The sequence below is a fragment of the Macrosteles quadrilineatus genome, unplaced genomic scaffold (assembly GCF_028750875.1).
Source record: "Macrosteles quadrilineatus isolate MER2022 unplaced genomic scaffold, UCM_ALF_1.0 Scaffold_4__1_contigs__length_99947679, whole genome shotgun sequence".
In the NCBI taxonomy this organism is placed as follows: Eukaryota; Metazoa; Arthropoda; class Insecta; order Hemiptera; family Cicadellidae; genus Macrosteles; species Macrosteles quadrilineatus.
Genome location: NW_026542597.1, coordinates 27,746,285 through 27,761,025, shown reverse-complemented (window position 1 = coordinate 27,761,025; position 14,741 = coordinate 27,746,285). Strand labels below are relative to the sequence as shown.

General features: G+C 35.0%; 1 protein-coding gene across 4 annotated transcripts in view; it reads right to left on the bottom strand.

Annotated features, from left to right (window-relative positions):
- LOC128993380 (E3 ubiquitin-protein ligase UBR5) overlaps positions 1-14,741 on the bottom strand; it is a 76,441-nt gene that overhangs the window by 45,192 nt on the left and 16,508 nt on the right. For all 4 annotated transcript variants that reach the window (XM_054417247.1, XM_054417248.1, XM_054417249.1 and 1 more), the window contains exons 9-19: positions 14,071-14,222; positions 13,277-13,525; positions 11,778-11,885; positions 11,073-11,224; positions 10,466-10,580; positions 10,192-10,346; positions 7,365-7,524; positions 6,957-7,079; positions 6,258-6,371; positions 5,799-5,927; positions 2,315-2,579 (exon numbers count right to left, since the gene is read on the bottom strand). In XM_054417247.1, coding sequence (XP_054273222.1) covers positions 2,315-2,579; positions 5,799-5,927; positions 6,258-6,371; positions 6,957-7,079; positions 7,365-7,524; positions 10,192-10,346; positions 10,466-10,580; positions 11,073-11,224; positions 11,778-11,885; positions 13,277-13,525; positions 14,071-14,222 — 1,722 coding nt within the window. The remainder of the gene's footprint in view (positions 1-2,314; positions 2,580-5,798; positions 5,928-6,257; positions 6,372-6,956; positions 7,080-7,364; positions 7,525-10,191; positions 10,347-10,465; positions 10,581-11,072; positions 11,225-11,777; positions 11,886-13,276; positions 13,526-14,070; positions 14,223-14,741) is intronic.

Genomic DNA, 14,741 nt, shown 5'->3' with positions numbered 1-14,741 from the left:
GGTAAGTAGGTATTACTCTCTTTTTTTTTACATTCAATCATCTCAGATCAAGATGTTGACTATGGATAGTACTAGAAATTCCATTGACATGTTAGAGGCTGTAGCCAATTTGAGAATGAAAACGGTCATAGCTTAACAACTGTAACCACTGACATAGTGTGTTCAATTACTTATTTATGTTGATGAATACAATATGCTTAATTAATCTCTTGTTCATGTTGATTATGTTTTTGTGATGCTAACTTCTTGTTTTGGTCAGAGTCTATGCACTATTTATTAGTATTATTATGTCTTGCATCTTGTGTCTTATTTCAGTTTTATGTCTTTGCTCGTTAACCATGTGTACATTTTCTTGTAATGCTAGCTTCTTTCTTTTTTTTGGTTTGTTCAGAGTCCGATTTTTACTCACTATTGTACGCATTTTAATATTGTTATTATGATTTGTATGCATCTTCTGTCTCATATCAGTATTATGCCTTATGCACGTTACCTGTGCATCCTCTTGCATGTCTTCTTGTAATGCTAGCTTCTTTTTGTTCAGTCTACTTGCTACTTACTTTTGTATGCACTCTTTAGTAATATTATTTTTTCTATGCATCTTGTGTCATTTTAGTTTTAGGTCTTGTATAAGTTGTATGTCTTTTGCACGTTAGCTGCTCACCCTTGTTCACTTATTGTATTTAGTATATATTATTGTTTGTTTATCTCCCGAATGTTACTTCTGCTCTTATTTAAAACCACCATTGTTGTCTCAGTAATTTCCAATTTTGCATTTATTTGTTATTTGCTATGCATGTGCTATTTATTATTACTTTTTAAAACGTTTTTATTAGCTCGCTTTCCTGTCCGGTACAAATTTTGCAATCCATTTTATACTAACTTCCCGATGAGCTAGAGACTTGAAACTTGAAACATAGCTCACAAATGGAAGACAATGCAATATTATATAATTTAATTTACATATTTCCCTTGGGCTACGCCCCATGGGCTTGTTTTTGTTAACTCGCTTTCTTGCAAATTTTTATACTTCCCGATGAGCTAGAGACTTGAAACTTGAAACATAGCTCAAAAATGGATGACAATGCAATATTATATCATTTAATTTTCATATTTCCCCTGGGCTACGCCCCATGGGCTTGTTTTTATTAGCTAGCTTTCCTACAAATTTTGATATCAATTTGAAATGAAGTTCCCGATGAGCTAGAGACTTGAAATTTGAAACATAGCTCACAAATGGATGACAATGCAAGATTATATAACTCAATTTTCATATTTCCCTTGGGCTACGCCCCATGGGATTCCAAATTTCACATGTTTACATTTTGAAAGAATGTAAATACATCAATTAATTTAAGTCAGCTGTAAATACTTAAATTTGACAGTTCGAAGAGCAGAGGTTATGAGGTACAGGAGAGAGATTCTTTATACAAACATTTCAAAATAAAGATAAACAATCTGATTGCTTGTTGCATATATAAAGGCGTTTGTTAATAATATCAATTGTTATTTATTTAGTATTCTATAAAGTAAACAATAAATTAAATAGATTAATATATTTATAGTTAGTAAGTAGACCATACATTCAATCTAATACATAATTATATGAAAAGAAACTCAAATAAACCTTAGATTTCTCACATGTCTCTGTCTTAATCTGATATAGATGCTTGAAATAGATTTAAGATTCACACACATTAAAAACTAAAAAGTAGAAAATAATTTATAAATAAAAAACGTTTTTAAAACAAAACGTTTTTAAACACACTAAAAAGTAGAAAATAATTTATAAATATGTGGAGAGTATAAATACTTGTAAGATTTAAAACGAAAAACGTGGGGTGCATGCAATTGATAATAATACATTAGTTCAATAGGTGAAGGTAATTGTAAATTATCTATTGCATGCACCCCACGTTTTTTGTTTTAAATCTTACAAGTATTTATACTCTCCACATATTTATAAATTATTTTCTACTTTTTAGTGCGTTTAGAAACATTTTGTTTTAAAAACGTTTTTTATTTATAAATTATTATTTATTATGTTTCAAAAGCTTATTGATTCATTGATTTTGAGCATGTACTTTTACCAATTGTATAGCTTTGAATTTTTGTGTATGGTATTTATTGTACAATGGTTTTTGCCGTAAATAAACAAATTGAATTGAATTTAATTGAATCAAGCTATACAGAAAGGACAGCTTAATGTAAACTACAGGATATTTTAAGTCACAAATTACCACAATAACAAAAACGAAGGGAGAAGGTTAGATTCGTATAACTCATTCAATATGTTCTGTAAATATGGGATGTCTACCTTGCACTAAGGAGTTCCTTGAGATGAGGGGCGAGTGCCGGTGAGTCACACAGCAGTTTGAGGGCAGTCAGGGCGTTGTTGCGCCTCTCAGCAGGGTCGGCCACGCACGCAGGCTGGCTAGTAGGAGGAGCGTTTTTACCAAATGTCAAACTGTCCTCATCACCCGACGCCAGGTCAAACACTGGCTCTGTCGGAGGCCAACCCATCTCTGCCTCAGGGGCCGGAGCCACGTACGGCTGCATGTTATTGGCAGCTTCCCCTTCTCCTGCAACACACATACATAACATGAAATAACTGTCTGGGTAGTCAAGTGGTTAGTGAATCAAATTTGATGGTTGTTGGTTTGATCCCATGTAGGATTTGATAGTTTGTCACTGGACTCTCACACAAAAGGTATTCAGGCCAGGGTTTAGAGCATCCCTTATAAAACACAATATTACACATTAATTGAGAATTATTATTGTACTTACATAAAAATGTGACCACTTAAAAAGCTGTGGAAATAATTCCTTAAGAAAAAACTAAGTACAAAACAAGTAATGTACAGCCATTTTGTGAACTCTTTTTCCCTCATTCTTGACAAAGTCCCCACTGGAGAGGAAATATTGTGTGTGTTTTGGCTAATGTGTGTTCTATGGTCTACCTGTATTCCTTCTCAGTTAACCCTACCTGCTATCCCCCTTTATTCTTCTATCCAAAATCCTGGCCTAGAGCCTTTCTTTGAACAAAACTAGAATAAAGTTACGTTTTATCTCTTGGTTACAAATTTCAAAATTCTTTTTCATAGCAAAAGGGTAGTCTTCAGTAATTTTACAATTCAGTTGTAATTTAAAACAGGTTAATGTGTGATCATTGAAAACAAACACTTTCATTGCAGTATAACATTTATACACCCTACACCAGAGAAATTACAACATAAAAATTTACCATGTTGAAACGTTTTTATTAGTGATGGTCGGATCCGGAAATCGGACTACCGGATACGCCGGATCCAAGCTAGAACCGGCACCGGATCGGATCCAAAAAATTCCGGATCTTGGGCTGGATCCGGTTTTGTTGGATCCGATTTTTTAAATTTTTTCCCGATTTTTTCCTAATACAAAGCTGTCTGTATCACTGTACAACCCCGATTTTTTTACTAACACAAAGCTGTCTGTATCACTCTACAACACCGATTTTTTTACTAACACAAAGCTGTCTGTATCACTGTACAGCACCGATTTTTTACTAACACAAAAAGCTGTCTGTATCACTGTACAACACCGATTTTTTACTAACACAAAAAGCTGTCTGTATTACTGTACAACACCGATTTTTTACCAACACAAAGCTGTCTGTATCACTCTACAACACCGATTTTTTAACTAACACAAAGCTGTCTGTATCACTGTACAACACCGATTTGTTTACTAACACAAAGCTATCTGTATCACTGTACAACCCCGATTTTTTACCAACACAAAGCTGTCTGTATCACTGTACAACACCGATTTTTTAACTAACACAAAGCTGTCTGTATCACTGTACAACACCGATTTGTTTACTAACAAAAAGTTGTCTGTATCACTGTACAACCCCGATTTTTTACCAACACAAAGCTGTCTGTATCACTCTACAACACCGATTTTTTAACTAACACAAAGCTGTCTGTATCACTGTACAACACCGATTTGTTTACTAACACAAAGCTGTCTGTATCACTGTACAACCCCGATTTTTTTACTAACACAAAGCTGTCTGTATCACTCTACAACACCGATTTTTTTACTAACACAAAGCTGTCTGTATCACTGTACAACACCGATTTTTTACTAACACAAAAAGCTGTCTGTATCACTGTACAACACCGATTTTTTACCAACACAAAGCTGTCTGTATCACTCTACAACACCGATTTTTTACCAACACAAAGCTGTCTGTATCACTCTACAACACCGATTTTTTAACTAACACAAAGCTGTCTGTATCACTGTACAACACCGATTTGTTTACTAACACAAAGCTGTCTGTATCACTGTACAACCCCGATTTTTTACCAACACAAAGCTTTCTGTATCACTGTACAACACCGATTTTTTAACTAACACAAAGCTGTCTGTATCACTGTACAACACCGATTTGTTTACTAACACAAAGCTGTCTGTATCACTGTACAACACCGATTTGTTTACTAACACAAAGCTGTCTGTATCACTGTACAACCCCGATTTTTTACCAACACAAAGCTGTCTGTATCACTGTACAACACCGATTTTTTAACTAACACAAAGCTGTCTGTATCACTGTACAACACCGATTTTTTAACTAACACAAAGCTGTCTGTATCACTGTACAACCCCGATTTGTTTACTAACACAAAGCTGTCTGTATCACTCTACAACACAGATTTTTTTACTAACACAAAGCTGTCTGTATCACTGTACAACACCGATTTTTTACTAACACAAAAAGCTGTCTGTATCACTGTACAATCCCGATTTTTTACCAACACAAAGCTGTCTGTATCACTGTACAACACCGATTTTTTAACTAACACAAAGCTGTCTGTTTCACTGTACAACCCCGATTTTTTACCAACACAAAGCTGTTTGTATCACTGTACAACACCGATTTTTTAACTAACACAAAGCTGTCTGTTTCACTGTACAACCCCGATTTTTTACTAAGACAAAAAGCTGTCTGTATCACTGTGCAACACCAATTTGTTTACTAACACAAATCTGTCTGTATCACTTTACAACACCGATTTGATTACTAAACACAAAGCTGTCTGTATCAATGTACAACACCGATTTTTTTACTAACACAAAGCTGTCTGTATCACTGTACAACCCCGATTTGTTTACTAACACAAAGCTGTCTGTATCACTCTACAACACAGATTTTTTTACTAACACAAAGCTGTCTGTATCACTGTACAACACCGATTTTTTACTAACACAAAAAGCTGTCTGTATCACTGTACAATCCCGATTTTTTACCAACACAAAGCTGTCTGTATCACTGTACAACACCGATTTTTTAACTAACACAAAGCTGTCTGTTTCACTGTACAACACCGATTTTTTAACTAACACAAAGCTGTCTGTTTCACTGTACAACCCCGATTTTTTACTAAGACAAAAAGCTGTCTGTATCACTGTGCAACACCAATTTGTTTACTAACACAAATCTGTCTGTATCACTTTACAACACCGATTTGATTACTAAACACAAAGCTGTCTGTATCAATGTACAACACCGATTTTTTTACTAACACAAAGCTGTCTGTATCACTGTACAACATAAAAAATAATAAAAGTATGATTTAAATTGGCATTCTGTTAATTACGTTTTTTTTTAACCCGCCCTTATGACAGTGTGTATCTGGATCCGGATCCGAAGATCCGGATCCGAATTTTTCAAGATCCGGATCCGGATCCGGTACCGACATTTTCTTGGATCCGCCCATCACTAGTTTTTATTACTCTTCCACTATATTTACCTGATGTGCGGACCGCAGCGGTCGCTCTCCTCATCATCTCCCGCAGACTGACACTGCGTGGTGCCAAGGCATTGGTAATCACATTGATAGACTCTAGCCCTGAGGTGTTGCTGTTGGCTGCATTGTCCGCTGAAACCCCATACAGTGTTAATAGCCAAGATACTAGGTTCACATCAGTGATCTCCAACTTAAGTTGCTTGAGCTATCGAGGCCAGATCAAACCTTAAAGAGTTCACTTTTTTTAATGTATCTGGACAATATGTTACATATTTTTTTATTTCTGTGTGTTGCACTAGTTGGAATGGTGATCATTGTAAAATCATAAAAAATCTCTTGAACAAGGTTAGTAGATATAGGTATTCACTTTAAAAATTTGTTTAACTCTATAAGTTTAAACCGTTTAACAAGCTTACATTTCCAATGTAGATGTCGCTCTATAAAATATAAAAGGGTACTTACTATTTTCAGCCTCCTTATTGGAAGTAGGAGTACACATGGAAACACAAGCATGGAGGACATTTCGATTTCCATCACAGCGTTCTGCTAGAATTGCTTGTAGGTTTTCACTACTTTCTAAAGAAAAAAAACATGATACATTATACATTTTGTAAAAAAATACATCACAGAAGGAAGGGTTGAAGATATAAATAGAGAACTTTGGTAGTTACACCAATAACCTTAACATAACTAAGTTACCTAATAACCAGACAATTCTAGGTTAAGCAATAAAATTCTGTACTTTTACAAAACTAGACCTTGAAAATCTGGATCTGTAACATTAGTTAAGAATTTAATAGGGAGTTTAAAATTGAATTTTAAAGCTTATACAATTTTAAAAAGTAAATCCTGCCATAGTGTTAAAGTTATAAAAAGTAAATCCTAGAACAATGTCAAAAGCTATAACCATGCTTGTTTATCTTAAAATTGACAACACTAAATGCTTTTGAGGGAGATTGTTTCAAAACCCTTATCTGTTTGAGTAAATGTAGTGTGCCAAGAATCAAACCTGCCGCTACACCAAAATCAAAGAGGCTGTTTTTTAAGCTAGAGCAACACCCAATCCCAGTTTTTTGGCAGGAATATTTAGAAAATTCAGAACAAACAAGAAATGAATGAAAAGAACACATAATATTTGTTTAGGTAGGAGTGGTTGCTCACTTGGTTCCTGTTCCAGAGATTGCAGCACCTGACGAACTCCCTCCAAATCACACCTCAACACCCTGGACATGAGCAGCTGGGTGTTCAGCGCCAGCACAATCAGTGCCACTTGGTTCTTCAGAGCTGAAACATTTGATCATGTAGACATTGTTAAATGTGACATCAGAGAGAAGCATACTTTTCTGCTAGAAATGTGGATTCAATATTGTTAAGGCCAACGGCTGATGGGAACAGTCTGACCATCACTTGTGGCGCTGTCCTCACTTGGAAATCTTACTTGATATAGTTTGGCTATGAATATTGAACACTTGGATGTAATTAATGAAGTCAACAGTTTAATTCATACTTATGAAATAGTTTGTGGACTTGATGCTAATAGCCGTTCGAAGTATTGGAATGTTCAATTACCTGGAGCGGTGACACTTGTCAAGGTGTGAACGCCTGTGCCAATGCATCTGACAGGAGGCAGGTCTAGCCACTGAGCGTCTCTTATACTGTCCACACTGTCCTTGGCTAGTGGACACAATGTTGAGTTCCCATCCCTCAACAGCAGTACACTGTCGTTGCTCTGCGAACACACCACATAGGTGAACAAACGGAAATCTCCGACACAAAACTGTATGTAGCTGCAGTCAACATTTTCAAACCAACACGTTGAACAAGTTTTGGTTTGGTGTTTTATGAATAGTTTGGTGGCTAAAACGTGATGTTTTATTAATGTGGGTGTTGTTTAGGGAATGTTACTTTGAGTGGTCTAATTTAAATTAAATCATATATTTAAAAACTCTAAAATATCTCCTAGTTTATCAAATCAAACGCTCTTAATTAATTTCAAGCACATTGGTACATATAAATAGTGTAAATCATAGCAGTAAAATACGTCAGTTTTTTTTACTGTTTATTCTTACTATATATTAACAGACATACCTATAAAGTAATTAGCATTGTAAAGATAACATAACAAATTATTTATAAAAAATTGTAAAATGCAAGTCTATTTTTTAATGTCTATTTCAACACAAAATATTCATACTACGTACTCAAGATTTTGTAGTAATTTGACTAAAATATGATTTGGCATTAAAACTTGGAATTTACATAAAACATCTGAATTAAGGGGTTAAGGTTTATTTACTAACTAGCAGAGTACCCGTCCTTCGTACGGGGTTGGAATATAAGTATAAAATGATTATTGCAGTTATACTCAAGCTTTGCGTTTGCAATAACCACAAGGCACAAGGCACAAGGCAGAAGTGTCGTGGGTTCGGATCCTGGTCACTGCCACAAACTTTTATCAGTACAGTTCACCTTTGTACTGTACCGGCTCACCCCTTGCTTTGCTGGATACGTTCCACGCACAGATCTGTAGTCTATGTGGACGGGCAAATGCAAGGTTAAAAGAGGCCGCCAACCTCTTTAAAAAAAAAAAAAAAAAAAAAAAAATAAGGGAGGACACAGTTTGATAAAATTTGCTTTTTTAAATTTACAGTATTCTACAGTATTACACATCTACCATAGCCATGTTCTACCACTTCACCTAAACAATAGAAAAAAAAATTATCAACAATTCGCAAAATATCACAAATTATTCATGAAATTAAAAACATAAACATAACTGTAAACAATCCTACTTTGACAGTTCTCATTGCGAATCACAGTTTTTGTTGCTGCTTAGTTCAAATTAGCTGTTTTCATAAATGCAAAAAATATATAGTGCTGTACCCTGTTGGTAAATCTTATAACTTTTTAATGCTTTTCCTTATCATAGAACCAACTTTTTTAGTTGAAACAGCTGACTAAATTCTTTAATTCCCTTTAAATATGAATACTCATAAGGTTAACATGGGTAATTACAGAGCCACTGGGGCGGAGCCCGAAAGGATTTTTGAGTTAAGAATATGCCTATATGTTAATCGGGAATGTAAGCTATCATCATGCCAAATTTCAGCCCAATCCGTCCAGTGGTTTATGCGTGATTAAACTTCAAACACACAAACAAACAAACAAACACACAAACTTTCACATTTATAATATTAGTAAGATAATATTAACTTTTACAGAAATGAATTTTTACTAGTAATCCCCAATAATTGCAAATATCAATGCAGCCCAATAAATGAAAAATATGAAATTTAAACCTTTGAAGATTTATCACGGAATGGTTCTGTGATCGGCTGTATAGGCCCAAAAACCTTATTTCAGAACAGTTTTGTGATGACAACATAGCATTATTAATGATTGTTTAAATAATTAATTGTTGCGTAGTTAGGCTACTAAGTTTTATGAATTGAAATGTTTCTAAAGAGAAGACTTATTGTTTAAATAACATATGATTATTTAAGAATAAACTAAAAGTAATAAGTAGAAAACAAGTAACAAAAAGTGTAAAAATATTACGTCACTAAAAGTTGTGTTACCGTATTTATATGAAAGGTATTACATAACAGCTTTTGTGTTTTATTTGTGATAAGATAAGTCTACATTTTTACAATAGAATAATTTTCTTATTCCCTCTGTAATATCAGACATTGACAAGGGATATTATTTTTATTTGTCTGGTTGGCCAAATGGTGCAACAGATGTGATGTGATTGTTTACGTTCTTCATGTTCAGACGTTTGTGTTCGTACTTTCAGTGGTGATAAGTCATTATAACTTAGTTACAAGTTTATTATTATGTTTTATAAATGGGGGGCCATACAAACTAATTTGATCGCATATTCTCGAGTGAGATTGACTAGACTTTTGTGCGAAAATGACAGTGAAAGTGATGGCGAATCGGGCGGAGTAGGCCTATCGGACGACAATGTGGTGATGCGAGGTTAGATAGTGTTTTACATAAATAGCTGTAAAAACATAGACCATTGTTGATATAATTGTAAATTACAAGTTTTTATGTAGGAAATTGAATAAAGTAAGGGAATAACAGCAAGAAATAGTTAAAAAAAATATTTAGACTACATATTTTGACATTGCTTTTAACAAATTTATTTTTTTCTTTTTGCAAGATTTTTTAAAGTTATAATTTTTTTTTACTTGAAACATGTTTATTACAATAGCAAATTTAATTTAGATTAATTTACATACCACTTTTATCTATTTAAGTTAAAAAGCCAAATGATTTTTTTACTGTTGTAAATTGGCCATTTTTTATTGGATTCTAAAGGCTATGCTATTGAAGCCAAACCAAGTCTTTAATGGGTAAAGGATGAAACTTAATAATTCAAAATACTAACATCACCAGTGCTGGTCAGGCAGATGTTCTGAGGTTCCAGGCCTAGGAATGAACTGGTCTCGGACGGGAACGGAGAATCTTGTTCCACTCTACCATTGGTCACGTTGTACAACACGTAGCTCAATTTGGATGCTGTCTTCACCACCGCATGGATCCCTATATAACAAAGTCACAATAATATGAAGAACGATATTGATTAGAATTGCTTGCATTCACAGTTTTAAATCATTTTTAACTACATGTGCACTGATAATATAAGTACTAAGCAGGCATACCTTGACCGTCCACAGCAATAGTCAAAATATGACCTCCGTTTTCTGTCATATTTATCCTCCTTGGAGTCCTTTGAAAGCAGTCTGGAGCTCTGGAGGTTGTATTTGTTTTCACAACCTGCAGAATACACCATTCCAGGGATTAGGGGAGATATAATTTCAACAATCTTATCAGTAATAATAAATTAATCAATATGAATCCCTTATTTCCATCATGTTTATAGTACAGTGAATTTTGGTTTAAAGCAGTAGTCATTGTAAGTTATAAATTTTTGAACCAAACAGCAACACGGAGAGCAAGACCACACTAGGGTAAAAAATCACAGTCAGAAGAGCATAAATATTAGGCTGGAAGGAATTTAATTTTCAACAGTGGAGGCTAAATACAATATTTGAAGTCAGATGCAAGTTAGATGAATTAAAGAATACTTAAAAGGAAAACACAGAAACACTTATATTTATTGTAAACCCGTCTTAGCAGTAGTACAGCAGACATTTTGAAACATTTGACGGACACTTCACGGAGTCGGTTATTTCACGGTGTGATACAGAATGATTATATTGCAGCCCTAAATATTTCATAAATCTCGGAAGAAACAATTATTCATACCTGCAACTCATCTTTCCTTAGCAGACGACAGTCTTGCAGTAAAGTGAGAGTATCATCAGTTGTTGTCTCCTTAGAGTCCTTGCCTCCTTCTTTGGGTGAAGGGTTGGGGAATTTAACTGCAGCGTATGCCCCATCCACCTTCAGCACCCGACCTGCACAATCATTTACTATGAAGATCGCAGAGTTCAACATTTGTTTTCTCTAGTTGTAAACTCGTTGTTTTCTGGGTTTAATTGATTAGCTGACGTTACAGAGACAATGTACTTCCCTATCATTCATTAAGACACAATCCAGGAGTGAGGGCACTACAAACTACTCCTTAACAGAGGAGTCCTTAGGGAGTTTTGAGTAGCACCTTCACTACTGTATTACCATCATGAGGAACTGCAATGTTACAAAAACTCTGGCATTCAAATACACCGCCGCAATGCGCAATGTACGTACATACATCTTTAGCTGACTGTGTGAGGGATGGTAAAGCCAGCTAATATTCTGAAAATCATAATACTGATGAAACGGTGTTGATCCCAATTAATTATGAGGACATGTTCATCATATAATAAACACAGAAATCTTTAATAATGTTTTGAGCTACTCAACTCAGACGCTAGTGCAGTATAATTTTTTCAGATTTGTACGTAGGCTAGTGTTTAAAAGTTAAGCACAAACATGTAAAAGAATAAAATATTATTGTCAAATACTTACCTACTGGAAGGCTTTTCACATCTTCCACAAAGATGACATCTTTCAAAAACCAATTTTCCTCGTCCTTCTTTTCAGCATCCTCTTTGACAGCTGGTCTTTTGGGACGCTCTGAAAATAATTTCAAACACACTTTACATTTTAAAATATAACTAATACCACATAGTGTTTATTTTTTTTTATTATTAAGATACAGTGAAAAATTATTTGTCTACTGGTAAACAAACTTTCATTTTTTCTGGAGACTGCTTTTATAATGATGTTTATTGTGTGTATTCGCTTTTATCAAACTTTATTATAACAGCCTTCGAATTTAAGTATTTTAACATAGACTATTTGTAGGACTTAAAGATCATTGCTCGATTTGTGGGGGAACGTGGCGGAGTACCTCCCTTTCAGAAAGATAAAAATATTGGCATTATTTGGTACATACATGAGTACAAATTACATTAAATAGGTTACAGTTCCAGTACCTATTTTTTTACAAATCGAACACTGTGCAAAATGATTCATGAACCAAAACTAGTTGTCAAAGAATACTTTAAGCAGGTATTTAAAGAATAAATTATGCAGTCACGGAAATTTTATCATCATCTTCCGAGAACATAGCGAAATGCTGCCAATATCCTGTGGTAATGGAAACATCATCAATGTCTCATGAAATAAAAAAAACGTTAACGTTGTCTATTGAAATTACAGCAAAAGCATGAATTCTTTTTAAATATACGTTCTTTGAAGTCACATTCTGCGCTCGTGATAACATTTAAGTTTAAAAACTCTTCTTGAGCTCAATTATTTTATAACTTGGTTCTCGCTCAAGCTTGTAGGCTAGGCTCACATTCATAAAACTAATAATTCATAAAACATTATTCGTTGCCTCAATTCTCATCAATATAAAATTGTAACAAAGAACACCTTTTTAATCAAAGTTTTGGCTAGGATAAAAAAAGCCTACAGGTACTTTATTTTTCAATTTAAGAGCGATTCTACTATACAGAAAAACCTTTTTATAACCGTACCTTGCCGTACCGAAACTATATTAACTTGTTTGAATCAATTGAAAAATTAGCTTGGCAACAGGCATTGGCTGCCGTAGCGGAGGTAGTTGGCCCGGCTTGGCCTGAATCGTACAGTAGTCGCAGCTAGTCTGGGCGCGCGGCAGCGCTAGGGCGGGGGGTGTTTATTGCTCACTTCCAAAAACATCTGGCCCACACGGCTCTCTGGGGTTGTTCAGCGCATCAGCGCTGTCTTCATGGCTTTGGCATGGGGAACGGTTAGTACACTAGGGTCCGCGCGCCCAGACTAGCTGCGACTACTGTACACTGATCTTGAAACCCAATGTTGTTTATTTTAACAAATATATTTATTTTGTGTATAATCTTTTTATATCTCGGCAACTACTGATGTAGATATCTCTGAATCAAAATAACATTTGACACCCACCTGTGGTTAAAAAAACTGATTTTTAAATGGAGTTAACTGTATTTACTGGTAATACTTACTGTGTGAGGTAGAGCCAGTATCGCTGCAGGTAGAGCTGGCAGGGCTAGGAGGTGGAGGCATGTCTATGCGGTCAGCTGTCTCCTTGTGATCCCTAGACTTGCCACTACTGCCTGGCAACAGCCCCTCCAACCCTCGGCTCTGGGTCTGACTCACGGGAGCCATCAGCTTGAAGCGACTCGTGTCACTGAGGTTCCACGCTGCATTCTGTAGCTGGCCCACTTTCGGCACACCTCCGGAGATACAGAAGCCTGCAATATTGTAAATTAATTTTGATTTGTGGATTTATTCATGGTATAGCATTTTCAAATTAAAATAGCTTGGCGTGCCAGTTTTACAAAAACTTAAATCAAATTAATCTCCTTGGAAAAGTCATATCACACAATGTCCTCTATGAAGATTAAAAATCTAGTTAATCTATTTATACTTTGATGACAAATAAATTAAGAATGGAACCCCATGTGTTACATCTTGTTAGGAAAGTTTAAGTTTATCCCTCTCACCCTCAATGTTAAGTCAGTATAGTCTTAGCAAATTTTCCCTGTGGGGAATATCAGCAAATTTCCCTATACGGAATAAGCCATTACTCTATGTGTCATGGTGAGACTTAGACCCAGGTTTGGATTTTTTTTCGTTTTGTGGTTACTATAGGTAAAAAATACCACCATATCCCTGAAATTAACATATTTGTGGGCATTTGTTAATGATAGCACAAGTAAAAGCCAACCAATTTTGGTTAACAAGATTATCAAACTTAACTTAATTTCAATGTTACGAGCACAAAGTAAGAGCTTACCAACTGCTCCTGGTTGGTATATGGGTGAATTCTTCATGCAAACTTGACTGCCAGTAGTTATTTCCGGGGATCCAGTTGATGGTCTCTGTTTGCGAGACTTGGCCCTGTACTTCTCCCACAACTTCTTCCTTTGACTGAATGGTAAGACGCCCCTATGACAAAAATATTACAACATTTAATAGGCTGTTTCTTTAGTTTCCTTTAAAAAATAAATCAATAGTAACAAAATGACTTATTTCAATTTAATAACAAGAAATGTTGAAAAATTAGGCAACAGGAATTGTTTGTCGTGACACTGGTAGTTGGTCTAGCAAATGGAATGGAGCAGATATTCAATGTTCTCGTACTTGATGAAGACAAAGTTCAGAAAGCAATCAGTGATTATTTGAAGAAAGATATTTTGTGTATAGGTACAGTAACAGATGACAGTAATTAAAATAACATTAAATACCCCTGCCACAGCAAACCTGCAGACCAAGCAAATTTCCATTTGCCTGTTTGGGAGGGTAAAAGTATTTTGTTTTTCTGTAAAATGTTAATAGTTTAGTAAGAAATAAATGTATTTTCCAAATTTGATCAAAATATGTTCATAATCAAGCAAACTATAACAGTTTACTTCTTAGAGATTGGATTTTTAGTTCGAGACGAGACGAGACGAGATTTTTTATTTC